Raw genomic sequence first — 25,751 nt, 5'->3', positions numbered from 1 at the left:
AGACAGATGGATCACTGATCTCTACCTCCTAAACCAATAATACACTGTATGTTAACTCATTGAATTCTTTAAAAAAAAACTTTAAAAATAAGATAAGGACAGACTGCCCTGGCCAGTGGCTCACCAGGAATAGACCATGCAGCCCGAGACCTACCCCCATAGGTATAAGTCCCAGAGCTTGTCGGGCACCTGGTGGGCTCCAATGACCGTAAGAGGGAGTTACTGTCGAGAGGACTTTGCGAGGGAGAAATAGGAACTGAGGCCCATAAGGTCCAGGTCCAGGTGTAGAGTGTCCCACCCAGAAGGGCTTTCTGACCAGGCCAAACCCACCAGCAACAACAGAATATTTGAGGGCTTCCATTGCCAAGACCCATACTGAAACTGGGTTCTGGCTCCAGGGTGCCAGAGGGGTCCTAGAATATCTGGAGAAGGTTCTCCAAAGGGTGGGCCCTTTGTTATGAGCCCTGCTTGTTCACGTCTAAGTCATTATGTACTCCTTCTACCCATCCCGTAAATGAAGCAACAGGGGAAGTTGGTCTACGGAAAAGAAAGAACCATACTCAAACAGAGAGGCAGTGACGAGAGATTGGCGAAGAGTGCCAGACGCCCTGTCACTCTCCTGGATTGGTGTTGCGCTCTTGCCCTGCTAGTCCATCAAACACCTTCTCTTTATATTAGCTCCTTCCCCTTTCTATTGGTTAAGCCATTTCACTGTGATGTTTGTTATCTGCAAAGAGCTGTAGTGCAATACCCAGAGCCAGATTCTTAGCTTTGTGGATGCAGGAACTCGACTTTATTCCTTCCACCAGTGCTAATTAACCTCTTGGGGATCAACATGCTAAGAGGACCCATAAGAAACTGATATGCGTCTCAGAATGTCAATTTACCAATCTATAAAGAGGGCTAAATCTAAAAAAAAATAGTGCGTGTGGAGTATTCACTCTGGGTGTTTTGCCACGGTAGCGTCAGTGTACTCAGGAGGAGAAAAATCACTCAGAGGCTTGTTCGGTGAGCATAAGCTTAGAAGAAAGAGAATGGGTGGTCTGGAGGAATTTTTCTTTCAAGTTGGGATACTTGAAATTCCTTTTCTGTTCTAGGAATATTTCTCTTTGACAAGTTAGTTGTAATCCCTGAACACAAACAGCCCTCCCTTCTGGTCATTACCAGATATATTCTTATGTCTTGTTTCATTGTTATCTCAGACTTACTGTAAATCATCTTTCTGTTGACATACGATGCTCACAGAAAACGTTTACCAACTACACTTGATTGACTTTGGTACATTAACTGGATGTCATTCGCCAGCTCTAGCCTTTAATGGAATAATGATAGCCATCACTTATTGAGTTATAGTTATCAGGCACCTTAAGTGAGTTATCACACTCCTTTTGGTGATTCTGAAATACAGGTGCCATTATCATCATCTTTACTTCCTCCACGAAGAAACAAAATACGGATCAAGCAATTCGCCTGAGGTCACATAGTTAACATGTAGTGGAGCTGGGACTGCAAACCAAGAAATCAGACTTGAGTCCCTGTATGTTCACCACATGTTACGTTTTACAGCCCTTCAAGAGATACCTACCGTTTTAAACCTTGATTTCCCATCTGAACAAAGCTAATAGTATCTTTCCTAAAGATTGGGAGGATTCTAAATGTTATCACGAATATAAAGCTCTTACCACACTACTGAATATATGGTGACAAATAAAGAGTAGCTTTTATTACCTGTGAAAGAATTCCCTCAGGCATATGGATTGGCTTTAGGAGATCTTTGTTCACCTTCATGTCAAAACTACAAACCAGATGCTAGAATGAGTTGATTTTATTTTCAGGTGGCTAGTTTAATCAATTGCATGCTAATCCTTCCAACCTCACTTTTAAATCGTATTTTATTACTCCATTTCCAAATTCTGAGGATCTTTCTGGAGGGTAGAGCCACCCTCCCCTCTGTCCTGTAATATCTGCACACATTGCACTAAACCCAGCCACCACTTCACACCACGCCACAACTTCGCCTAATGTCGCTGCCGTACTTGTAACCTAAGGAGTGAATTTTACTTTCCACAGGTTCCCAGATTAAAATTAGGGAGTTTCTTAGGTATGAGTGTTAAATCCAGTGACATTTTATTTACTTAAATTCCTTGTTCTTTTGTTTGAGTAAGACCTATTTATTTCAAGAGCAAACGTTTTTATAGTTGCTTGTTAAGTCATAATTCTAGATATTTTATAACACAAGGATTTATGTACCATAATTAAGGAAAAAAACTCTGGTCAACTAAAAAAATTTACTTTAATATATCTCAATTATGACTCTTATAGTGAATTTATGATTTGGAACTTTATTAAAAGTTATCTTCCGTTCTTTTTGAGTAGCATTCTTTTTTCCCTGAATGTGAACTGAACATGCATAAACAAGATCGTTGATTTATCTGGACTTTTAGAAAATTCTCCTTGGATCTACAAATGTAAACCTTAGAGACTGGATCATTGCCACCTTAGACTCTCAATTCATTCTAGAACCAAGAATAGATCTTTTCTTAACAGCTTTGTAATACGAGTTAATATAAGTTATGGTAGACTCAATATTATAGTTGTAAGGGAGCTCAATTACCATTAGGACCAGAAGGTACCCACTCACCCGTGATACTCACCATGTCAAGGGGGTCTGTGATCATGCCCTCTGCCACTCAAGTTAGTAGAATATTTAGCAAGCATCTACCTGAATGAGGGGATAGGTGAGCTAGGTAAATCAAAATATTTTTTAAACTTTTTCTTTTAAAAAAAATGCCCAAATGGTAAATGTGCAGCTCAATGGATTTTTAGGAAATAAAGATACATAGGTTTTGCCTGCTTTTGAACTTGATGTAAACATACAAGTTTCATCTGGCTTTTTCAGTATTATACTTTGGAGTAGCAGCCACACTGTTTAATGTGGTTGCAATTTATTTTCATTTCTATATATAATATTCCAGTGTGTGAATACGTGACTATTTTCCAGGGTATCATTAATAAGCAATTGGAAAATTCTAGTTTGGGGTTATTATGAATGTGTGGCAATGACCATTATTATACACATCTTTTGGTGAACATATGTGCATTTCTGTTGGGAATATACTTAGGAGTGGAATTTCAGGGTCATATGGTATACGTATGTTCAGACTTAATAGATTCTGGACAAATGTTCTCTCAAGGAGATACATCAATTGACCTTTCACTATGTATAAGAATGTGTAAGAATTTGTTGTTCCACACCCATCTCCGACACTTGGAATTGTCTGAATTTTTCAGTTTAATCATTCTGATGAATATGTAGTAGTGATTTGCATTTCCTTGACTTGCACTGCCAGAGCCAAGATAAAATAAGACCACGACTCTTTCCTGCTAATTGCAGCTAAAAGCTCAGATCAAAATACAAAAAGCAACCACCCAAGGACTCCAAAAAGTAAACAAAAATGGGCAGATTGGGTTGAATCAAAAGTTGGAGAAATGCCCTCTTTGTTTTTCCTATTTTCTCCCACATCTTTGACCTGAGGCCCGGCATCTAGTAAAACTAACAGCAGCACAGGTAGCAGAAACTAAGAAAAATCCTGTCTTTCGAGCCAGACAAATTGAGAGAAGGGGTTTCTGTGAGTCAAAGTTGGTCAGGAAATACCTGGCTTTTTTTTTCCCCCCTCTCCTTTTCTCCCTCTGGGCTTTGCCCTGAGAGCTGGGGCCTAGGCTCAGACCAAGAGAAACCCTAACTTTCCAAACAAGAGAAATAGTAAAGGAGGCCTCTGTGGTATGAAGAATATGGAGGGAATCCACATTTTTTTTTCTCTCACCTCTTTGCCCCAGTGTGGGCCCTAGTCAGCAGCTGCAGCTATGGAAGGCACCTAGAACTCCAAGAAAAATCTCCTATTTCTGGCAGGAGGGCCAGAAAGAGGTTACTCTGCAAAAGAGAGAACATGAGTATCAAAAGGGGAGATCTGTAGAAGGGGACCCCCTAATTCTATGCATAAACCCACATAAATGGTTCTCACACCTGAACTAAGAATTTGCAGAAAAACACAAAGCTGTTTAGCAAAGGTCTGTGAAATGAACTACAATTTAAACTACAGTAGCCTCCCCTTTTCAACCGGGGATACGTTCCAACACCCCCCAGAAGATGCCTGAAACTGCAGATAAAACTCTATATACAGTGTTTTTTTTCCCTCTGCATTCATTGCTATGATAAATTATAGCTTACTTTATAAACCAGGCAAGAACAACTAATAATGAAATAGAACAATTCCAGTAATATACTGTAATAAAATTTATATTAATGTCGTTTCTCACTCTTAAAGTATATTTCTGGACTTTACTCACCCTTTTTTTTAGATTGTATTTATTTAGAAAGCGCATGTGCAAGCAGGGTGGGGTTGGGGGCTGGGGGTAGGGACAGAAGGAGAAAGAGAATCTCAAGCTGACCCTGCCCTGAGCCCAGAGCCTCACATGGGACTGCATCTCACAACCCTGCGATCATGACTTGAGCTGAATGCTCAACCAGACCAGCTATCCAGGCGCCCCTCAACCTTTTCTTTCTATGTGAAATGATAAAACGCCTGTAGGATGAGATGAAGGGAGGTGTATAACAGGCATTTGTAAACTGTCCGAGGATGAGTCAGAAGGAGAATCATCTGCTTCTCATAGTTGATCACAGGTTAACTGAAACCAGGGAAAGCGGGCAGCCCAGGTGGCCCAGCGGTTTAGCACCTTCCTTGGGCCTAGGGCGGGATCCTGAAGACACAGGATGGAGTCCCATATTGGGCTCCCTGCATGGAGACTGCCTGCTTCTGCCTCTCCCTCTGCCTGTGTCTGTCATGGGGAAAGCAAAACCGCAGATACCAGGAATTAACGTACTGCCCGAGCTCCAAAATAATGCTGGGGTGCTGCCCGTATAGGGCAGGCTCCAAGCAGAATAACGCCTCTGAGAGCTGAGCTGAAAGGGACCAGCGTGCACGGAAAGTGAGACCGAATTTGAACTTGTGGATCTAAATCAAACTGGACCCACCGCCTTTTAAAACCGAACAGGGCAGCACCGGTAGCCCAGCGGTTTAGCGCCTGCTTTTGGCCCAGGGCCTGATCCTGGAGACCCGGGATCGAGTCCCGGGTCGGGCTCCCTGCATGGAGCCTGCTTCTCCCTCTGCCTGTGTCTCTGCCTCTCTCTGTCTCTCATGAATAAATAAATAAAATCTTAAAAAAATAAAATAAAACAGAACATCAGTAGTCCCCCAAAGCCTTTTCACAGGAACCCAGAGTCTACGCAACATGATATACTCAACACGTCCAAGATTAAAAAACAAAAACAAAACAAAACAAAACACAATTACTCAAGGCCACCGAGGATCCATCCATCTTCAAAGTGAGAACACATAACCAGTTCTCAAGGCAGAATAAGATCAGTAACAGCTGCCACCTGCCAGCCACCAGGTGAGAAGCCGTTCTTGGGACCAGCAGTAGCGGACGACGTCCTCCCTCCAGGCGCCTGCTGCGACCTTAGGAAGGAAGCCTCGCGCTTGGTCACCCCGTGCCTAAGAGCGTTCGCGGGAGCGTCGCTGGGACGGAGGCGGGACGACGGAGCAGCCGGACACCTGCACGCACGTGCTGCGGCCTAAGAGGAACCTGGGGGTACCTCGCCGGGGGAGGGGGGGGGGTCTGCGTATTCTACCACCGACTACCCTTGTAGTTTATAAACAAACTAATTTAAAAAAAAAAGAAAAGAAGAAGAAGAAACCGGGCAGCCCGGGGGATGCTCAGCGGTTTAGCGCCACCTTCGGCCCAGGGCCTGATCTTAGACACCCGGGATAGAGTCCCACGTGGGGCTCCCTGCGTGGAGCCTGCTTCTCCCTCTGCCTGTGTCTCTGCCTCTCTCCTCTATGTCTATCATAAACAAATAAATAAATCTTTAAAAAAATAATAAAAAAATAAAATTAAAAAAAGAAAACACAAGAGAGCGTCCCTCCCCTCGGAGAAAAGCAACGGGTCAAAGACACAATTCCAACAACACTGGCAAATACCCCGGTTCCACGCGCATAAGGGTTAAGGTGCTGCATCTACGCAGGTGTCGAAAGCAGCGAGTCTCTAAATGACGTCCGAGCGCCAAACAGCAGCGTCCCTAACCGCGGGTTAAAGCAGCTGCCACGCCCCCGCGACCCCACGCGCGAACCCGGCTGCCGTCACTTCCGCCTGGCCGCCCGGCCCGGCCCACGTGACCGGAAGTGCTTTCCCGTGGGGTCCTCCCGCCCGCAGGGGGCTCTCCGAGGCCGCCGGTGCCACGAAGGCCTCCCGCCCGGGCTGGCCCTTGCGGCGCCTGAGGGTTTGGCTGCGGAGCCTGAGTGCGCGCCACGAGTCTTCCGGCCGGAGAACCGTGTCCCGGGCGTCCGGCCGCGGCGACGACGTTCACGCTCACCCCGGGCCCGTGCGCGTCTCGGTCGCCGCGGGGCGCGGGCGCGCGTCGGAGTCAGGCGCGGAGCGGGCAGCCCCGGCGGCCGCGAGGCCCCAGCCCGCTTCCTCCTGCGAAGACGCAGCTGCGGGCGGCGGTGGCGGCGGCGGCCAAGATGTCGACCAAGAATTTCCGAGTCAGCGACGGAGACTGGATCTGCCCTGACAAAAAGTGAGTCCGCGAAGGGGCCCGGGTCGGGGCTGAGGGTGTGAGGGCCCGGGTTCCGTCGGCGTCGGCCGTCGTCGGGGGCTCGGATCGCCCGAGCCGGGTGCAGGCGGCGAACCGCCGGCCCCCCCCGCCCCCCGCCCCCCGCCCCCGCTCCGGCCCCGGCCCCGGCGGCGGGAAGGAGGCTCCCGGCTCTTCGCCGCGAGCGGCCTCGGGAGCCTCGGCGGGGCGCGGCGGCGTCTCGGGGCCACGCGGGCTGCCTGGGCCGCGACCCCGCCGCCCCCGGGCCCCGCGCGCCCCCGCGGCCCCCGCGCGCGCCCCCGAGCCCCGCGCGCTCCCAGCCGCCCCCGCGCGCGCGCTCCCAGCCGCCCCCGCGCGCGCCCCCGCCGCCCCAGCCGCCCCCGCGCGCCCCGTGCACCTGCCCACGTGACTCCTCCTGCAGAACTTTCCTCCGGTTCGCGGGAAGCGCCTTCCTCCGTGTCGGCCCTTTGGCCCCTCGTCCTCCGCCTGGGTTTTTAGACTTTCCAATTTTCGCTTTCTTCCCTAATGCGTGGGCCTCCCCCATCCCCTCCCCTCCCTGAGACACTGCCTGCTGCCTTGCTTTGATTTTTAGGAAATTCGGACTTTCTTTTTTTTTTTTTTTTCCTCCTTTTCTCTTTATTGATCTTTAATCACCCGCTAACAGCCGAAATGCAAGAGGTCTGTGTTATTTTGTTGTTCTGCCCCCCCCCCCTTTTTTTTTTTGCCTGCTCAGCCCTGAGATCCCATCCCTGCAGCAGAGAAGCAAGCACGTGCCTCAGTGGCCCAGCTTTTTTTTTTTTTTTTTTTTTTGAACCGTCGGTGCGGGAGCCCGGGTGCTGTGTGTGCCACGGCCGGGTTCTCCCCGAAGGCTCTCCGCCCGAGCACATACATACATAATACATACATACATGGTGCCTGTTTGGAAACGCACGGAAAGGAAGCGCCCGGAACCTTGAACGCAACACACTTCGGATCCAGATTAAAATCTTGCATCTCCTCCTCTTGAGCTAGCAGCCACACACGCGGTAGAGCCCCTGGTATAGTAAGGACGAGAGTTGGAAGCAAGCAAACGCGGGGTTTGATTTTCAGGTCTGTGGCTTACAGACCCCGTTAAGTAGGTTATTTAACTTGACTGAGACACCAGGGTCGGATAGCGCCCTTATCGATGAATACCCGGGAGCCTGGATGGGGTGTCCAGCGGGGAAGTATCCCGGAGGTGAAGGCTCTGCATTGGTAGCAATTGGTTGGCGGTAGTTCTAGAAAGGTCAGCTCACACAACGTCCTCACACGTTGCCTCCTTAAAGGATGTGGAGCCCGTGGTCCCCAATATTTGACGCCCATTCACATTTTAAGTTTTTTTTTTGTTTTTTTTTATTTTTTTATTTGAGACAGAGAAGCAGAGACACAGGCAGAGGAGAAGCAGACTCCATGCAGGGAGCCTGTAGTTCCCCAATATTTGATGCCCATTCACATTTTAAGTGCGTATATATATAAATCTTATATGTATATATTATATATATATATATATTTTGGCATTTTATTTATTTATTCATGAGAGAGGGAGAGGCAGAGACACAGGCAGAGAGAGAAGCAGGCTCCATGCATAGGACTTTATCCCGGGACTCCAGGATCACGCCCTGGACTGAAGTTGGTGCTAAACCGCTGAGCCATCCTGGGATTCCCTACATTTTAAGTAGTTTAAGTGAAATATCCGTCAGATTTATTTCATAATTAATTGACGACTCATTTGCATAAAGATTAAGATGATCTCAAGGATCAGGTCTGCTTGATAGCATGGAATCGAATGGATTCGTATGCAAGAACAGCATCGCTCTAAGGGATACCATGGAAAACGTTGGAAAGATAACACACCTGATTTTTGTGTTGGTTACTTGAAGAACGACGTGCCTGTGACAGCGTTAATGACAACATGGGCCTATATTTGACGTAGGTCTAAGTACATTCAGCTCGTTGCGAATATGCGAATAGGCTATTATTCTTACAGTGCATATATTCAAGTTTTTTTTTTTAAGATTTTATTTATTAGAGAACAATCGGGGAGGGACAGAGAGATGGAGAGACAGAGGCAGACTCCTCACTGAGCAAGGAGCCTGATGCGGAGCTCGATCCCAGGACCCTTGGATCATGACCTGAGCTGAGGGCAGGTGCTTAACCAACTGAGCCACACAGGTGCCCCACAAGATAGATTTTCAATGTTTATATGAGTCATAAGGCATATTAAAGGGAAAAAAAGATGTAAGAATTATTTGGAGCACTCAGTTTAGTGGCCATTCCATAATTTATGTGCTTATTTTATTCTAGTAGAACACCTAAAAGAAATCAGCTTTTTAAGATTTAAGCTTTGCATGTCATTCCAAGCATTTACCATGCTTTTACAATATTCAGATGCAGTGTTAAGACCACTGTTAGTGAACCTGATGGTTGTTTTAAGTTTGCTGGATATAAACATCAAGTGATACTGAGTTGCATCATGTTGAGTTTGTTGGTTGTGGTTGGTTATTTATTTCAACTAGGTTTCAGAGTTTTGATAAATATCCCGGGAAAACTCCCCATTTCCTTGCAATTGAAGCTATTTATAGTTTTAGTTGGTATAACGTATTTTCTTTACTTAAATTCCATCTCCTGCTTGTAAAGAGATTATCTTGTCAAGATCCATGAAGCCGCCTCTGATTTATCTATCTATATTTTCCCCATTGGCCCATCTATAGGATTATGTATTTCTTATAATATTGACTACATTTTTGTGTATATCTTATTTTCTTTATTAGGAGTCACTTTGAGTTTTTTTTTTGACTTGGTGCCCCCGCAGTAATTACTGAAGTGCAGTCATACCTCACTTCAGCTTTGCCAAGGGGATTTTGTTACAGTCAGTGATAGGTGCTAATAGAACACTGAAGCACACAGATCCTAAATGACTCAACCAGGATCCCCATAACCAATTAGTGAAAGGTTGGAATTTCTTATCCTGGACTTGTGACTTTAAATATTTTTTTTCCATTTACATTGTGATTTTGTTGTGGGGGGGGGGGGGGGTGTTGGGTTTTTGTTTTTGTTTTGTAACTTACATGACTGAGATGGCATAAGTTCTGGATGCAGGTAATATAGTAAGGACACATTAAAAAGTTACGCATTTAGAATTTTAAGAATTCTGGGGATCCCTGGGTGGCGCAGCGGTTTGGCGCCTGTCTTTGGCCCAGGGCGCGATCCTGGAGACCCGGGATCGAATCCCACGTCGGGCTCCTGGTGCATGGAGCCTGCTTCTCCCTCTGCCTGTGTCTCTGCCCCTCTCTCTCTCTCTCTCTCTGTGACTATCATAAATAAATAAAAATTTAAAAAAAATAAAATCTTTTAAAAAAAAAAGAATTTTAAGAATTCTGTAGATTTAAATGACATCCTTATATTGTTTATTTTCAGATGTGGAAATGTAAACTTTGCCAGAAGAACCAGCTGTAATAGATGTGGTCGGGGTAAGCATTTAAGGAAGCTTCTATTATGACTGTATACAGATCATTTTTTTAATTTCCCCAGTTTCATAACGCATTGTTTTCCTATTTTCAGAGAAAACAACCGAGGCTAAGATGATGAAAGCTGGGGGTACTGAAATAGGAAAGACACTTGCAGAAAAAAGCCGAGGCCTTTTTAGTGCTAATGACTGGCAGTGCAAAACGTATGTGTTTTAAATTATCTACTTTTTCTTCCATAACATGTCTAGCCACTGCTTATTAATATTTCCAGTTCTTACTAGGCACATTAACAAACCAGGGAAATCATTTAAATCAAAGACGTATTGATTAGTCTATCTGATATAGAAGTATAAAGAATTTTTCAATTCTATTATTTTAATGGTAGTGTTAGTTTTTATTGTGATGGATGATGTGTACTGGTAAATGAATGCCTAAGGTAAGCTTCCATTCAAAAAAAAAAAAAAAAAAAAAGAGGAAGGGCTATTTAAAACCACCAAAGCCTACTTCTTTTTATTACTGAAAAATCTCAGGAACTTTTAGCCTCTATCATTAATAGGAAATATACTACGAAATACATTCTGTGTTTTTACAAAGTAGTTTTAGAATCATAGGTTCTTTGCCATAACTATCTAATGAGGTAGTTTTCCTTAATACTTTTGATTTTCAAGTTCTGTATAGATTGTTTCCAACTTCTATGTTTTTCTGTTGTGCAGATAAATATATGAGAAAGGACTGAATCAGAAGAGGGTCTTACATAAATTTCTGATTCTGTAGTTATTACATTTATATTGGACAATTCTCTAACAGATTAGGTCATTGGATTTGATAATGCTGTGAAATGCAGTGCTTGAACTGATGCCTCAAAAAAAATTTTTTTTTAAAAATATAAATGTTTGGAAGGTATAACTTTATTGTCCTTTGAGGTTAATTTAGAGACTGAAAAATTAGTAAAACTTTTAATTTAAAATGAATTTTCCCCCCAAGGCATCAAAATCTCTGTATGATTTGTCTCATGTTTTTGAAAAAAATGACAAATGCAGTCTTCAAACTATATAGCTCTTGCTTCTCTGCTTAAATAGTTCAGTCTTTTGTTGGAATCCACACTAGTACATTTTCTTTGTTTACAGTATCTTTATAAATGGTTCTTTATGGTAGTGGTTTCATCCTAATTTTTATTTTAAAATTAAAATTCTAGAATGTCTAAAAATTTACTTTTTTCCCTGTATTGTAGTATAGCCTACTAATTTGGTATTTGTCTCTTCTAAAGGTGCAGTAATGTGAATTGGGCCAGAAGATCAGAGTGTAACATGTGTAATACTCCGAAGTATGCTAAGTTAGAAGAAAGAACAGGTAAAATCTGATCATGTTCTAACTAAATGATTTCAAAAGAACTAAAAGTTTAATTGACAATTCAATGACCTTCTCTTATAAGAGCACAGTAGTTGATCGTTCCATCTGTTCTGCCCTTAGGTTTTTTAACTGGATTTTTTTCTCTCCTACTCAAAAAAAGACTTTTTGTTTCCTAATATCCCATTTTACTAAGTACTAAGTATAGTGGTAGAGAGTCCTATGCTCACAAATTAAGAAGGGCAGAGAGGCACCTTTTAAGGTACTTGTCTAAAGCTTAGGCAGTAATTCTCAAAGTTGGCTGTGCATTGGAGTTATTTGGGAAACTTTAAAAATACAGATTTCAAAACAGAACTGTGAAAGCTCTTGGAGTGTGGGTCCCTGAAATTTGTCGGTGATTTGGATGGTGTTTGGTAAGCACTGACCAAAGTAGTCGGTTACCACTGGCTCTGTGTGTTCTGTGGTGAGATGATTTACCTAACTATATAGTGTTTCAGTTACCAGCAATTAGCCCAACCACATTATCCCTATACTTCAAATTTGATTTTATCACATAGTGACTCATACGTCATAGAATCAAAGGTTTCCTTCTGTATATAGTTAACCGTTGTCAGATTTATTTACTAAACTACTTCCCTGTTTTCTTTTCCTTGAGAACTTCAGACCACTTCCACTCTGGTTTCTAGGGATAGGAGACCCGTGAGCCTTCAAGAATCATCTGGATTTGGACATTCAAGACTGTAACTGAAATATTTGTTTTATTCCCCATGTGTTTTTGTTTTTTAAATAATCTCTAATGTGAGATTATTATTATTGTTATTATTATTATTATGTCCAATGCCCTAGATACTTTTTCAATCTTCAAATCCTACCTCACTCCTATTTTTGGCCTTTGTACTAACTGAGTAGATTGGGGCCTTTTAATAAGAATCTCCCCTTTTTTCCCTCCTTCCCCTCCTAAAACATAAAAGATGTGTTCTGTCTTTTTTTATCTTTTTTCTTCCCACACCTCAGGTAATTTGTGTCCTTTTTAGGTTCGCCGTCTTCTGCATGTCCACAGACTGTTGAGGTTCTTTAAGGTCCAATCCCTAGGTTTTCTTTCTTTGCTCTTTATTTTTTGGGCGTTGTTTCCCTAAGCCCTAAGTTTAAGTAACCTATGGCACACCATGATACTCAGGTGTGTGTCTTCAGCTGAGACTCCTTTGACCTATATATCCAGCTGCCTATTCAACGTTACCATGTAAATGTCAGACTTACTATATCCAAACTGAGCTCATAATTTTCCCCCAGGACCTGGCCCTCTTCTAAGTGATCTCTTTCTCATGATTCGTGCTCCCCACCACGTGCTTGTTGCGTAAGCCAGAAAGCTAGATGTCCTTAGTAACTCCTTCATTTCTCCTCTACTCCCTCCAGAATGCTTTTCCACCACTCCCCTAGGTAGTAGAAATACCACTTTATCTTGTCTTGGAGAAATTGCTGTTTAGCTGATGTCTCTACACATTCTGCCTCCTGCCCTGTTGGTAGCCAGAGATGTTTTACTTTTTTTTCAAAGTAAAGACCTACTTGGTTTAAAATGGTCTTGTTTTTAGGATAAAATCCAAAATCTTTATCGGTTTTTTTAAATTTCCAAAGAGCTTTTTATCTCTCCATATTCTTTGATCTGTTTTGTGACTCTTCTTTAAAGTTCCACTATTGTGAAAACTATAGTCTAACAACTAAAATCAATCCTCAAAGTTTGCTGTCTTCTCACTTTTCCTTTACTCAGTCTTTTTTCCTATGATTCTGATATCTTGACCCTTTCCCACTTCTTTGGCTATAACTAGTTCTTTGGTTATAACTGGTTGTCTTTGCTGGTCACAGTTGAAGGTTGAAATAACCTATAGCTTTGCTCCTCAGTGTCTCTTTACTGTTTTTAATAAGGAAGTCCAAGGTTCTGGGGAACATTTCCTAAGCGTGGGATAGTCTGCAAGTAAAAGAAAACTTGAGGTGCTACTGAAAGATTGCTGACTTCTGCATTATCCCTTCAAATAATTATACAAATAATTAGCCGTTCTCCTATTTTTGTATAGTTTATACTTTAGTAATTACATTCTTGTCAAAAATTAAGTTTTTTTTCTGTAGCCTGTATGAAAACATGAAAATAGCTTTATGTTTGCTGCGATATATTTTAAAGTAGTTTTACCTATATACCTATGGAAAATTACTTGTGAATTATAGGTCACTTTCTGAATCCTGCAATAATTTATTTGCCATGTCATTTTTCAGCTGCAGATTCCTTTATTTATTTATTTATTTATTTATTTATTTATTTATGATAGTCACACAGAGAGAGAGAGAGGCAGAGACACAGGCAGAGAGAGAAGCAGGCTCCTTGCAGGGAGCCCGACGTGGGATTCGATCCCGGTTCTCCAGGATCGCGCCCTGGGCCAAAGGCAGGCGCTAAACTGCTGCGCCACCCAGGGATCCCCAGCTGCAGATTCCTTGAGTGTGAACAAAGAACTCTAAAAGCCCAACTACTGATTTTAAATAGAATTTAGTATTTTCACATGTTTCCACATATTAATAGTCTGTCAGGCATTTTTCTGCACTGCTGACCTGAAGACAATCATGCTATTGCATTGTATTTGTTCACTTTGCTTTTAATTTTTTTCCTATGTGAATTTCCATCTAAATTCTGTGGTGGGTTTTTTGGTTTGTTTTAGTTTTCGCTTTTCTCTTAAGTTTTTGAAGTTTAGATCTTTATCATTAATCATCTCTTAAAGTGAATATTCCATCTAGATCCTGTGAAGTTTTTTTTTTTTTTTCCTACTTTTAAGTACTTGGAAGCTTAGGTCTTTAGGTCTCTATTATTGGTCATGTTTTAAAATTTGTTGTTTATTAGACTACTCCTACCTTAATCTCAAGACATTGATATTACATCAAATATACCTAGATGTAAGAAACTATATTGAATTATAACTTTCCACAGTATTTATAATCTAAAAATTAGTATTGAATATGAGCTGTTTTCTTGAGGTTCAGCATATACTCACTTGTACTTGTTTTTGTCTTTTTATATTTAATTTCTGAAAAGCTAGAGCCAAGATTTTACTAAGGAAAAATTGTTACTGGTATTTAATACACTTTTCATTTGTATGTCATATATAGAAGCAAAAGGAAATTCTTGTATATCACAATTGAAGTCCATATTGTCTCTGAAATAAGGTAGGAGGAGAAGGAAAGGGGATCACATGCAAGTATTTGAGGGATAAGCATTGACACATTCAGTTTTCACTGGTATAAATTATAATGAAGATGATTGTGTTTTTTGGTTGTTTTTTTTTTAAGAAAGTTAAACTTACTACATTATTTTGTTGGGACAGTTATCCCTTCTACTATTTGTGACTCTTATAAAATGATGGTAGGGTAAGTGATCGTTTTTTTGAATGCCCATGATCGATCATTTTTAAGTCACATATCTTAAATTTTTAAAAAATACTTTCTTGCTCAAATTTATTTAGCGTTTTGCTGGTTCATAAAATCCTTAAGCCTTGGAATCACTATTTTTATGTACTGCCCCTGCTCTGCAGTCTATGAAGTAGTTAGGTGATGTTGCCCTTGCCTACATACATCTCCATCATTTTTCCAGTGGGAGATTTATTCACAATCTCACTCACTTTCTCTAAAAGTAACCCCAGCTCCTCTTAAGTGTGTATCAAAAAACTGTCAGTCCGATTGAAGATGTTGGCTGTGACATCAAAGAACTGTGATTTGCTGATCTTGAATATTTTTTAATAGAATATTCTCAGTTTAAAAGTCTGCTGCCTATTTTATTGTACCTCAGTGACTTTTAACAGTATGTTAAAAATAATTGTATTAAAATGAATTTGGGTGTTCTTTTATTATGTCCTTGTATTCGTTTTTTTATAATTAGGACTATTCCAAACCCTAGCTACATTTTAGCTCAGCAAAATTTCAACATATCAAAAGATTTCAGACTATCTTCAGCTAGTAATCAGTGAAATTTGGTTTTTAGTTCTTACTGAGCCCAGTCCTCCCAGAAGAACTATGATAAATTACAGAAGTAAGTCGTTTTCCGCTTGTGTATTCCATGCATAGTCTAAGTCATACAGGATATTTTGAAATTGAGAAGAGCTAGAAGTGTAGCAACAGGGCTTTTTTAGCTAAGGTGTCTAACTTTGACACTGTTCTGATGTTTTTTAATGTGCTTTTTTTTAAACTAGTAATTTATTAGCTAGGCAAATGTCATTGATGAGATTTTTCTTTTTTTCTAATGTTGGGAGATGATTTTATTACATTTTTGTTATTTTAATGAATTGTCATAGGGTAACAGTTTATGTCCCCTCCTTTTTTAGGCTATGGTGGTGGTTTTAATGAAAGAGAAAACGTTGAATATATAGAAAGAGAAGAGTCTGATGGCGAATACGATGAGGTAAGCTATACACTAGTGTGCAGGTTGAACACAAAATAGAAAACATGTTAAAAATGTCTTAAATGCAAAGGAATAATAAATATATATCTTATTTTTGTAAGTACACATTGATTCTTTTAAAGCAGCTGACAGTTTTTAAAGAAGTCCTGTTTGGCTTAAATATATAATTTTAACAATTAACTTGAAAATGCATATTGACTTAAATATATAAAAGGAATTTTTTAGAAAAATAGTAATTTTAAAACATTTTTAGCTGACAGAAATATCATGAAACTTTTTCTCTAGTTTGGACGTAAAAAGAAAAAATACAGAGGGAAGGCAGTTGGTCCTGCATCTATTTTAAAGGAAGTTGAAGACAAAGAATCTGAGGGAGAAGAAGAGGATGAGGATGAAGATCTTTCTAAATATAAATTAGATGAGGTAAATGGTTTCCTTGTCTTATGTTCTCCTGAGTTTTATTTGAGCTATGAATATAATGTGAGTCTTTCAGTGATCTTTGTCCAGTAGTGAAGATAGGTTTTATATATTCATTTGTTCTCAAAAGGTTTTGAGCTTTACTCTTCCAAGCACTATACTGCCTCTGGAAATAGAATAACGGAGACCGAACCATCTTTTTTTTTTTTTTTTAGGATTTTATTTATTTATTAGAGACACAGAAACATGGGACCCGATTGCGGGTCTCCAGGATCACGCCCCGGGCCGAAGGTGGCGCTAAACCACTGAGCCACCGGGGCTGCCCAAACCATCCTTCTTTTAATGGAACTTCAATTCTAGAGGGGAAAGACATAAATGGATAAGACATAAATGGAAAAGATAATTTAAGTAGCAATGATGTTATAAAGACAAATGTGATAACACATCATGAGAAGATCTACTTTGGTTTCAGTGGATGGGGAGATTTTCTGGGGAGGTGAAATTTGAGCTGAGATCTTGAATGATAGAATGATACTACATGCTGGCTTCAGGAGCTGTGGTCAGAACACTTTCAGGCGGAGAACAGCAAATAAAAGTCATTTAAATAGGAAATAAACAACATCAAAAAATCATTCATAAGGTAATGTGATTAGAGCAGAGGGCAGAATGTGGTGAGAGGGACAGCCACCACCATCAGGTCAGGTGGTATTCGAGGCCAGAGTATAAAGTTTTATGGCCTGATGTATAGATACCATTATAGGTACACTTTGAGGTCTCATCATAAGAATCCCTCAAATGCAACTACACAGATGACTGTGAAACCATTTCTAAAGGTTGTTTCTTAGCAAATGAGGTATGTTTATCTGACGTGTTTCAAGGTAGTAACAGTCAATATATTGAGGTAGTAGGGAGGCAGGATGGATCCCTAGATTTAGGGAGACCAAGTGAAAGGTAATGCTGTAGTATACTGGAGAAAAGCATAAAGTTCTGAACTAAGACTAAAAATGGATTCAAGGGTTTTTAAGGGGTTAAAATTGAAAAAAAAATTTAATTTTTTTTTTTTTTAATTCATGAGAGAGACAGCGGGGGTGCGGGGGAGGGACAGAGATATAGGCAGAGGGAGAAGCAGGCTGCCTGCAGGGAACCTAAAGCAGGGCTCAATCCTAGAAGCCCAGGATCATGATCTGAGCCAAAAGCAGATGCTCAATCACTGAGCCACCCAGGTGCCCCTAAAATTGAAAATTCTTGGCAGCTTACTTGGTAATACATTGTGACCAAAAAAGAAGAAATAATATGAGTTCCAGGTTTACTTTGTTGAAATGTCTGAGATAATCTGTGTATCTGAGATAAGTAATACTGTAGGCAGATTTCAGGATTGAGACATTGCTGAGATGTTGATGATATCATATCCATTGATGATACCATGTATCCATATGGAGATGTCCAGTGCACAGAACTGTTCATCATTCCTAGTAGATAGTATCCAAATGTCTAAATAATTGAATTTTTGTTAGGATGAGGATGAAGATGATGCTGATCTCTCAAAATATAATCTTGATGCCAGTGAAGAAGAAGATAGTAATAAAAAGAAATCTAATAGACGAAGTCGCTCAAAGTCCCGATCTTCACATTCACGATCTTCATCACGCTCATCCTCCCCCTCAAGTTCAAGGTCTAGGTCCAGGTAAACGGGTACAGGTCAAGGGTAACACCAGTCAAAATGTCAGTATCTAACTTCTTTATTTATAAATTTTGTTTTTCTTTACTGAATAAGCTTTCCTTTGTACTTTAGGGATTTTATTCAAGTCAACATTTACAAAATAATTATTTCTTAGTGCCATGAAGTAATTGTCCAGTATTTTCAGAATTGCAAAGTTTTAATGTGAAATTTCCTTGGTTCATTTTTAGCACCATGCCTTTCTTAAAGTAGACTTTAAAAATTCATTTAAATCATTACACATAGTGAGATTTAATTAACTAAAAGATAGTTTACATTTAGGAACTTTCAGATAAAGTGATGTTAAAGGCTAGTATGGAAATTTTCTAGACACTTTTTTCTAGACACTTCTTAGACACATTGCTTTTAATATACAATAGTTTAATAATTTGGTTAGAGGTATTTTGAATAAAGGAGCAAATTTCTGACATAGTGGTTTTATTGCCCTAATGCTCATGATTTTGAGATGTCCAGGAAAAAGGATTTAGTTGGTGTACTTGAATATTACATTGCTAGAAATGTAAAATTTCAATAAAATTACCTGATTAGTCAACAATGAAAATAAAATTTTTGGCGAGCAAAAGCAGTACCTCATATAGGCAATGTTCTCTTGAAGAATTCCTATTCACAGTACAGTGAAACCATGGGCAATGAATTTTAACGGTATTTAGGGATAAAAACAGCTTATTTGAATACTTAATATATTTTTGTTTGAGTACTATAAAGCCTGAGAGCATACAATTGTGATTATAAAGATAGTAATTTTAAGATGTAAATGTAATAGTAATCTTTTTCAATAAGGTATTATCTTAAGAGGTAAAGGTTATTTATATACTAGGTTAGTAAGTGAATTTTATTTAATTTGTGATTTTTTAAAATTTAAGAGGGCCATAACTCCCCATGTATCATTTTTCAATAGTATAATTACCTAAGACAATGACATTATTGTTAATGTATTTTCTTTTTAATTCTCTAACCTTTGAGTAGACAGAAAAACAACAAATGGACTTACACATGTCGTCATACTTCTCAAGTGTCATGTTAGAGACTAAGGAAACAGAAGGAGTTTTATTAGGGAAATTGCTAGAGCTCTGTCAAAGAAATTATAAACAACATTCAGTATTCCTGGATGTGAAGTCCTGAGTTGCTTTAAAAACTATTTGTGAGCAGAGAGTCTTCAATGTTAATGAAGTGAAAATGCTTAGTGTTTTTACTTGTTCAATATTGAGTGACTTCTAGAGTAATTTAGTCAAATTTAGAAAGTGGTAGTTGATTTAAAAAAATATATTAGCTTAAATTTGGCATAAATATTTAAATGATGTTTAGTTCAAATATTTTTGAAAATATATGTATCTCAAATAGTTGTCTTTTTATATGAAAATGAACTCTAATATGTATTTTTCTTTCAGTTTTCATATCACAAAGTTCATGTAAGTGGTCCTGGAAAAAAAAATCCTTCCATGTTGTTCCAGGTCCCGTTCAAGAAGTTCTTCCAGTTCGCAGTCAAGATCTCGTTCCAGTTCCAGAGAACGTTCGAGATCTCGTGGGTCGAAATCAAGGTGAATGAGGTAGCATCTCTCTGTAAAGCAGAGAGAAAAAATATTTAAGGCTGCAGAGGGCGTTGCTGCTTTTTTTTCTCTTATTTTGCTTCTACTTGTCAATTTTATTTTAGCATTAGAAAACTAATGCACTTGCCTCAGCTTAATTTTCTCACCATGAGATGTTTTCATTGCCAGCAGTGTGCCAAGACATTCCCATGATTGAATTAAGGTTGCTATTTTGCATTATGCAAGCAAGGTTTGATTTTTTTTTGTGCTAGCTAAAATGAGATGAAGTAGGAAGATGGAGCCAAGTCTTACCACTGTATCTCTAGTGCATTAAAGTTATGTTTGCAGTAAAAGTTCAAATACAGTTAGAGATATGCAAAGGAAAAGTTTGCTGTGTCTTTAAAAGGAAGAAAATTAACCTTGCCTCAAAACAGATTTTGTTTTGTAGGGCAATTCTTTCCGTATTTACAGAAACTGTTTTGTCATTTATGTCATAAAGTTTCTGGAATATTTTATACATTTTTCCATTTTTTAAAAATTACACAAAATATTATTAAATTATAAAATATTACACATGAATATTATATGTAGAATAAGCAGTCCTCTTAAATTGTACAAACTAAATCAAGAAGTATGGTTGGTTTAAAAAACAATAGTGTGGTTTGTTAGTCTAGGTAGGTTGTGGTCTTAAGTAAGTGTTACTGTTAATTAACTTCAGGTTGCATTTGGTCCAACCTGTATGTAGAAAGAATTTATGAAGAAGCAAATGAAACATTAGTCTTTACTTTCTTAAAGTGTTTTTCCTAAACTTAGTCAAAATATGCTGCCTTTTTTTTTTTAAGTTGATTTATTGATCATGTATTTAAAGCACCTCACAAGAATAAGAAAATGACTAAGATTGCACTTGTGTGGAAATTCTCCCCGAAGTGTAATGGTAGGTCTTTTGGTAAAAATAATTGCTTACTAGAGCCAAATCTGTAGCATTAAAGGGCAACTGCAGTTTAACATTAAAGGAAGAAAGAATGATACGCAAGCTCGTATTAAGGCAGTACAAAATGGAGAGCAAGTGAGTTTATTGTTCTGTATTATCAATGTTTTAGTGCTTTTATTTGAGTGCTGCTTAGGTGAAGATTCTTAAGTCCTAGTTCCCTTTGGGGAAGTAATAGAATTAAGATTTACAGAACAGCCTTCATGTTCTTCCCAAACATTTTTTTCATTGCTTATAACTTTCCAAAGAATTCTCCTTTTGGGCTTTCTGATTTTATTTTAAGCCCAAAGGTGAATTTTTTGGGAAGTTTGAGCTAAATTCCTTCAACCAAAATATGTAAACGAAGAAAAAACTTTGCATTTAAATATTTGCACATTTACTTCTACCTGAAACATGTGAATGTCAACACTTCATACTTCATGAATAGTAGTCCTTCATAAAAACAAATACTGTTAATATAAATCAAAGTTTCAAAGTTACTCATTTTATTTTTCTTTATTTGGCAGTTTAATAGTTACTGTTCTTTCTCATTGCTGTCCCCTATCCCTGCCTTTTGTATAGCAACTTAACTAATAAGTTGCATAATTCCACAAGGAATTGTTATGTTTATTTGCCTCAGGAAGTTGTATATAACATACATGTTTGTTTCCCAAATGGGAGGATGTTTTCTAGACAAAAAATCATGTAAATGCACTTACTTTTGGTTTTGTTATTTATGTATACTTTAAAATGAAAGCCTTAAGTTACAAAAAAAAAAAAAAAAAAAAATCTTTAATATATTAAGCTGGTTCTTAATTATAAGTGATGAACACCTAGAATGTTAAAAAGATTAAAACATAAAGTAATTATACTTAAGTAGAATTGTTTTCATGGTTGAACCAGAAGTCTTCTGTTGAGTATGCAGTAAGTATTCCTGCTTATAAAATTTTCAGTTGTAAATCCTGTTTATTTTTGGAGCTGTCTGTTAACAAAATGATCTGCCTTATTTCTTCTTTTAATGAAATGTTTGATTTGTTTCTCAATCAATGAAGATCCAGCTCCAGGTCCCACAGGGGCTCTTCTTCCCCACGAAAAAGATCTTATTCAAGTTCATCATCTTCTCCTGAGAGGAACAGAAAGAGAAGTCGTTCTAGATCTTCTTCATCTGGTGATCGAAAAAAAAGACGAACAAGATCACGGTCACCCGAAAGGTTTGGGTTTCTGTAGAAATAAGAATGGGTGTTCTTAAGTGTGTTTAATAAATTAACTTCCTAGTCAAGGATTAGATTTTCATTATCTCTTTGTTCCGATTTTAAGTTACACTTTTCGACTTTGAACTTCAAAACCATTAATTACTTTGTTTACCTGTGTGCTTTGATCAGGTTGCTTAGAAAAGTTGTAGATCAATCCACTCTTCCACTATCTGATCATTTTATTGTTTAAATTTTTATTTTCGTATATGATTATTATAGCCAACTCTCGGTTATTTCTGTCTTTTAAGATTGTAATTCAGAGGCTATATGTTGAAGTAATTTAGAAGTTGATTTTTAAATGTATGCTATTGATTTTACATTAAATATTAGAAATCCTAGAATTCTGGGGCCTCTAGTAAAAAAAATTATTTTAGATCATTGGAAATCTATTCTCATTTAAATATGTATAAATGAATTTCCACAGCAAATTACTGTTTCATGCCCTTTATCTATAAGGAAATTGTTCTTGTAGCTAATGCATATTTCATCTTGCGGTCCAAATCTTTTTCTTTTCTTTTCTTTCTTTCTTTTTTTTTTTTTTTTTTTTTTTTTTAGAGAGAAAGACCTTTTATTTGATCACCTTACTGTTGACATTTTTAAAATTTGGAAAGTGCAGGTGTCATCAGCCTTTTCTGCAAGAGGCTAATTACTCAGTTTCATTAACTTTTTCTACATTCTCAGTAGCTAATCATATAGGCATTTTAATGATTTCCTTTGTAATCTTTACAAATTTTCCATATCCTTTCAGCTTGTGGAATATAAGAATTAGGCAGAATCTGATTATTGCTGGGTTCAGTGGTAGGATTACCTCATGATTCCTTCTTGTACAGAATGATTAGTTTTGCTTCACATTTTGAAGTTTAGGTATTAAGGTTACACACAACTAGTATTGTTTCTGTGCATTTGTTTGTAAGAAAAATTACTCCATACTTGAATGAAATTCATTCTGTTGCTTTCTTACCACTCTGCAAATTTTTATCTTAGCCACATATAATCCCCCTAGTTTGTTGTCATCTAAACTTAATGAACATGTTCTCTATTCCATAAGCCAGGTGATTGGTGAAAACACTAAACAACCCTGAGCCCAGGGCCAACCCCTCGGAACACCACTACTTTACCCAGGTTGATATATTGACTTATTCATAATTAGCTGCATGAATATAACCCTATAACTAATTGTACAATCATCTTGTGTGACCTAGATTTCCAAAACGTAATTATTTAAGAATATATATTCTCATACACAGTATGAAGCCTTGCTGTATTTGTTTTACATGTAGACTTACCACACTGGTCTACAGTGTATCACAAGGATCGATTTAGTCACACTCCCATTACCAAGTTTATATGCCCTTGTTGTATGTTATCTGTAATTTTACACATTTTTTGCAAGGCTTTCCTTCATTACCTTAAATAATTGAGAGGTGGCTATATCTTGAGAAGATATTTGTAAATTACAGAGAGTTTTCAATTATGGTTATGCTATTACTGGTCTCACATCCAACATCTAAACACTGGTTAATTTTGTGTGTATACATTTGTATCTTATATTTTAATTATTATTTTTGCCAGCAAAATGAGGTTTTGTTTTTTATATTCTCATAGTCTTATGAATGAATGGTGGATAACCAGCTCCAGCTTACTAGATGATCTGCTTTCTCCTTATGTCTTACAGGCACCACAGGTCATCTTCTGGATCATCCCATTCTGGTTCCCGTTCAAGTTCAAAAAAGAAATAATGTATTAAAATTTACATCTTAAAAAAAAAATCAGTACAGTGCATGAAGCATATTTTTTAAGAAGTTGGTGTCTTACTTGGTCAGAAGTGCTAAATCTGCTAGTAGAGGTGCATGCCTTTCATTGCTTTTCAGAACAATACAGCTGTGTTTATTTGTGAAATTAAAAGTAAATAGTATTTTAAGCCATAATGTCCCAAAATAGATGCTCTTGTTTATCATTATTTACAACCATTTGTTTCATTTAAAACCATTTCAGCTATGACAGAAGTTTCCTAATTTGAACTCTTGTTTTTTTCATTTCCGAATATGAACTATTGACTGAAGACAGGATAACCTAGGCTTGCCTGAACTTTGGTCATGGAGGCAAGACTGTGGTAAAGTAGTTGGAAACAATCTGTTTATGTTAATCTGGGAAAAGGAGTCAATCTGCTTGTGTTAGTCTATGTCAAAGTGATTCTTATCAGAAAGAAAAAGTAAAACTGGTTGAAAACAGCCAAATGGAAACTTATTTTGAAATTCCCTAAGCTGAGGGTGCCTTAGAATCTTTGTTTCTCTTAACTGGTTTTACTTTTGTATCAGCACATTTAATGAAGAAAAATCTTGTGAATTGCAGAAGGAAGAGGGTGTTACTCATTTCTCTTTGCCTGACATGTGATTTTGAGCAGATGTGTAAAACCAGTTCTTTTCTTTACTGGTATAATTGATGAGAAAAACCTCCATTTCAGAATGTTTATCTTAATATTTTAAGAAGCTTTATGTGATACCGTTTAAAAACGCAGTTACCACATAACAGTGGTGTAGACAAGGTAAAATCATAGTTAATGAGGAACAAATTGAAGAAAGCTTCAGAAGTGTATTTCTCGGGTTGAAAGACCAACAGAGAGATTATGAATTTAAGTGAACGTTTATTTGCCTTGAGGTGTTCAAACGCTGCATAAAATTTTCTTCTGAGTAACAAATGAATGCTTATTTCTGCATGACACGCAGAAATACTTATTGTTCCTATTCACTTGAAATTACTTATGGCTTAAAATACTTTGAGTTTGTTTTATTTCTCAAAATCTGGTCACTTGAGCTCCATTTTTTGTCCTCTGGCTTAAAAACAGAAAGATTTCTCTTAGCAGTATCTTCAGTGACAATGCAAGGTAAGTATATTAAGGGAAATCAACAACTGTGCTTGGGGACTTTTTGTCATGGGGATCAATATCCACTGTTTGGTTTTTTTTTTCCTTAGTTTTAAATTATTGTCTACTGCAATTAAAAATGTAAGGGTTTTAAGGTATTTAGTAGACAGACCAAACAAAATTATTTGTTTTTTATTTTAAAATGAGTGATTTTTCTCTTCAGTGGATCTAAAGATGAAAGCAAAATATCTTATGTAGAAGTATTTTGATAATATTTTTACAATGAATTTCCCCTTGTTTTTTTACGTCTTAATTTTCTTTGCTACGTTTACTGTAGGTTGCACAAGAACTTTTACTCTCTTGTAATTGTGCCTCAGACTTCTTGAAAGTCCACCTTCTAAATTGCCCAGATGATCTTCTAGAGTCTACTTGTTACCATTGGTTTATTCTTGTGCTTTCTGTATTTGAAACTTTGGCTGTACTAAGCAAATGCAAGGTTATAAATTTAGCTAATAGTTTACAAACAATTCAGATGATTATGATTTCATTTGGTTTAAGCTGTACTAGTTCATTTCATGAGGAAATGATGCTGTAGACAAATGTAAATAAAGCTGTGAGTCAAGCATCAAGTGGCATTTGTGAGAAATAAATTAGAATTTTTAAGCTCTGAGTTAATGTTCATTTTTAAGCCTATTATAGTCCTGTGACTTTCGATTGTGCCAAACTTTAAACTCTTTATATTCATTTACCTTTGGATTACATCACACTGTTCATAGTAAGAGTGCTTGGCTTAAAACATACCAAGGTCATGATCAGCTATAACTTTGGATACTCAAAAATTGTGTGTGTGTGTGCGTGTGCGTGTGCATGTGTGTTTAATGAGAATACCCAAATTCATTGAATATTTCCTACCATGACATCACACACTTTATTTCATGCGGTAAAATAGCACTCCATAGTGTGCTGCTTGAATTAATTTTTAAAACTGTGACTATAACACTCAACAACTGTCTGTCTTAACTGCTGAATTGTCTTTAAGTTCTCATTTAGAATCCTTTAAACTATTTGAATGGTATC

The 25,751-nt window shown here is 38.3% G+C and overlaps 2 protein-coding genes across 36 annotated transcripts in view; one reads left to right on the top strand and one right to left on the bottom strand.

The window, feature by feature from the left end:
* The window catches only part of LOC144318267 (uncharacterized), a 158,306-nt gene extending 151,530 nt beyond the window's left edge, over positions 1-6,776 (bottom strand). For 16 of the 33 annotated variants that reach the window (XR_013384084.1, XR_013384080.1, XR_013384082.1 and 13 more), the window contains exons 1-3: positions 5,352-6,032; positions 3,825-3,931; positions 2,655-2,722 (exon numbers count right to left, since the gene is read on the bottom strand). Coding sequence is in view for 1 of the 33 variants with exons in the window: in XM_077905025.1 (XP_077761151.1) it covers positions 2,655-2,678 (24 nt within the window). In the remaining 32 variants the exon portion in view is untranslated. The other 17 variants (XR_013384083.1, XR_013384081.1, XR_013384092.1 and 14 more) reach the window with 9 other exon arrangements.
* ZRANB2 (zinc finger RANBP2-type containing 2) lies at positions 6,478-25,344 on the top strand. Of its 3 annotated transcripts, none has more exons than XR_013384074.1 (11): positions 6,478-6,634; positions 10,085-10,137; positions 10,229-10,337; positions 11,402-11,484; positions 15,837-15,913; positions 16,199-16,333; positions 17,842-18,011; positions 19,517-19,603; positions 21,611-21,769; positions 22,864-22,933; positions 23,487-25,344. XR_013384074.1 is itself a non-coding variant. In XM_077905023.1 (11 exons), exons 1-10 carry the CDS (start codon positions 6,579-6,581, stop codon positions 22,891-22,893), a joined length of 963 nt encoding a protein of 320 aa, XP_077761149.1. In that variant the 5' UTR covers positions 6,478-6,578; the 3' UTR covers positions 22,894-22,933; positions 23,487-25,344. The 3 variants fall into 3 exon arrangements, 2 of the variants coding, with proteins under 2 accessions (XP_077761149.1, XP_077761148.1); XM_077905023.1 differs by having other exon boundaries at positions 22,860-22,933; XM_077905022.1 differs by lacking the exon at positions 22,864-22,933.
* Positions 25,345-25,751: the final 407 nt, after the last annotated feature.

This window comes from Canis aureus, chromosome 8, assembly GCF_053574225.1.
Source record: "Canis aureus isolate CA01 chromosome 8, VMU_Caureus_v.1.0, whole genome shotgun sequence".
Lineage (NCBI taxonomy): Eukaryota > Metazoa > Chordata > Mammalia > Carnivora > Canidae > Canis > Canis aureus.
This window is presented reverse-complemented; position numbering and strand designations above follow the sequence as displayed.

Bases quoted from the DNA above. Each gene is read 5' to 3' on its own strand.
- ZRANB2 (XM_077905022.1), top strand. From the start codon at position 6,579: ATGTCGACCAAGAATTTCCGAGTCAGCGACGGAGACTGGATCTGCCCT. The intron at 10,338-11,401 runs GTATGTGTTTTA...TCTCTTCTAAAG, and splicing joins AATGACTGGCAGTGCAAAAC to GTGCAGTAATGTGAATTGGG. The intron at 19,604-21,610 runs GTGAATGAGGTA...CAATCAATGAAG, and splicing joins TCTCGTGGGTCGAAATCAAG to ATCCAGCTCCAGGTCCCACA.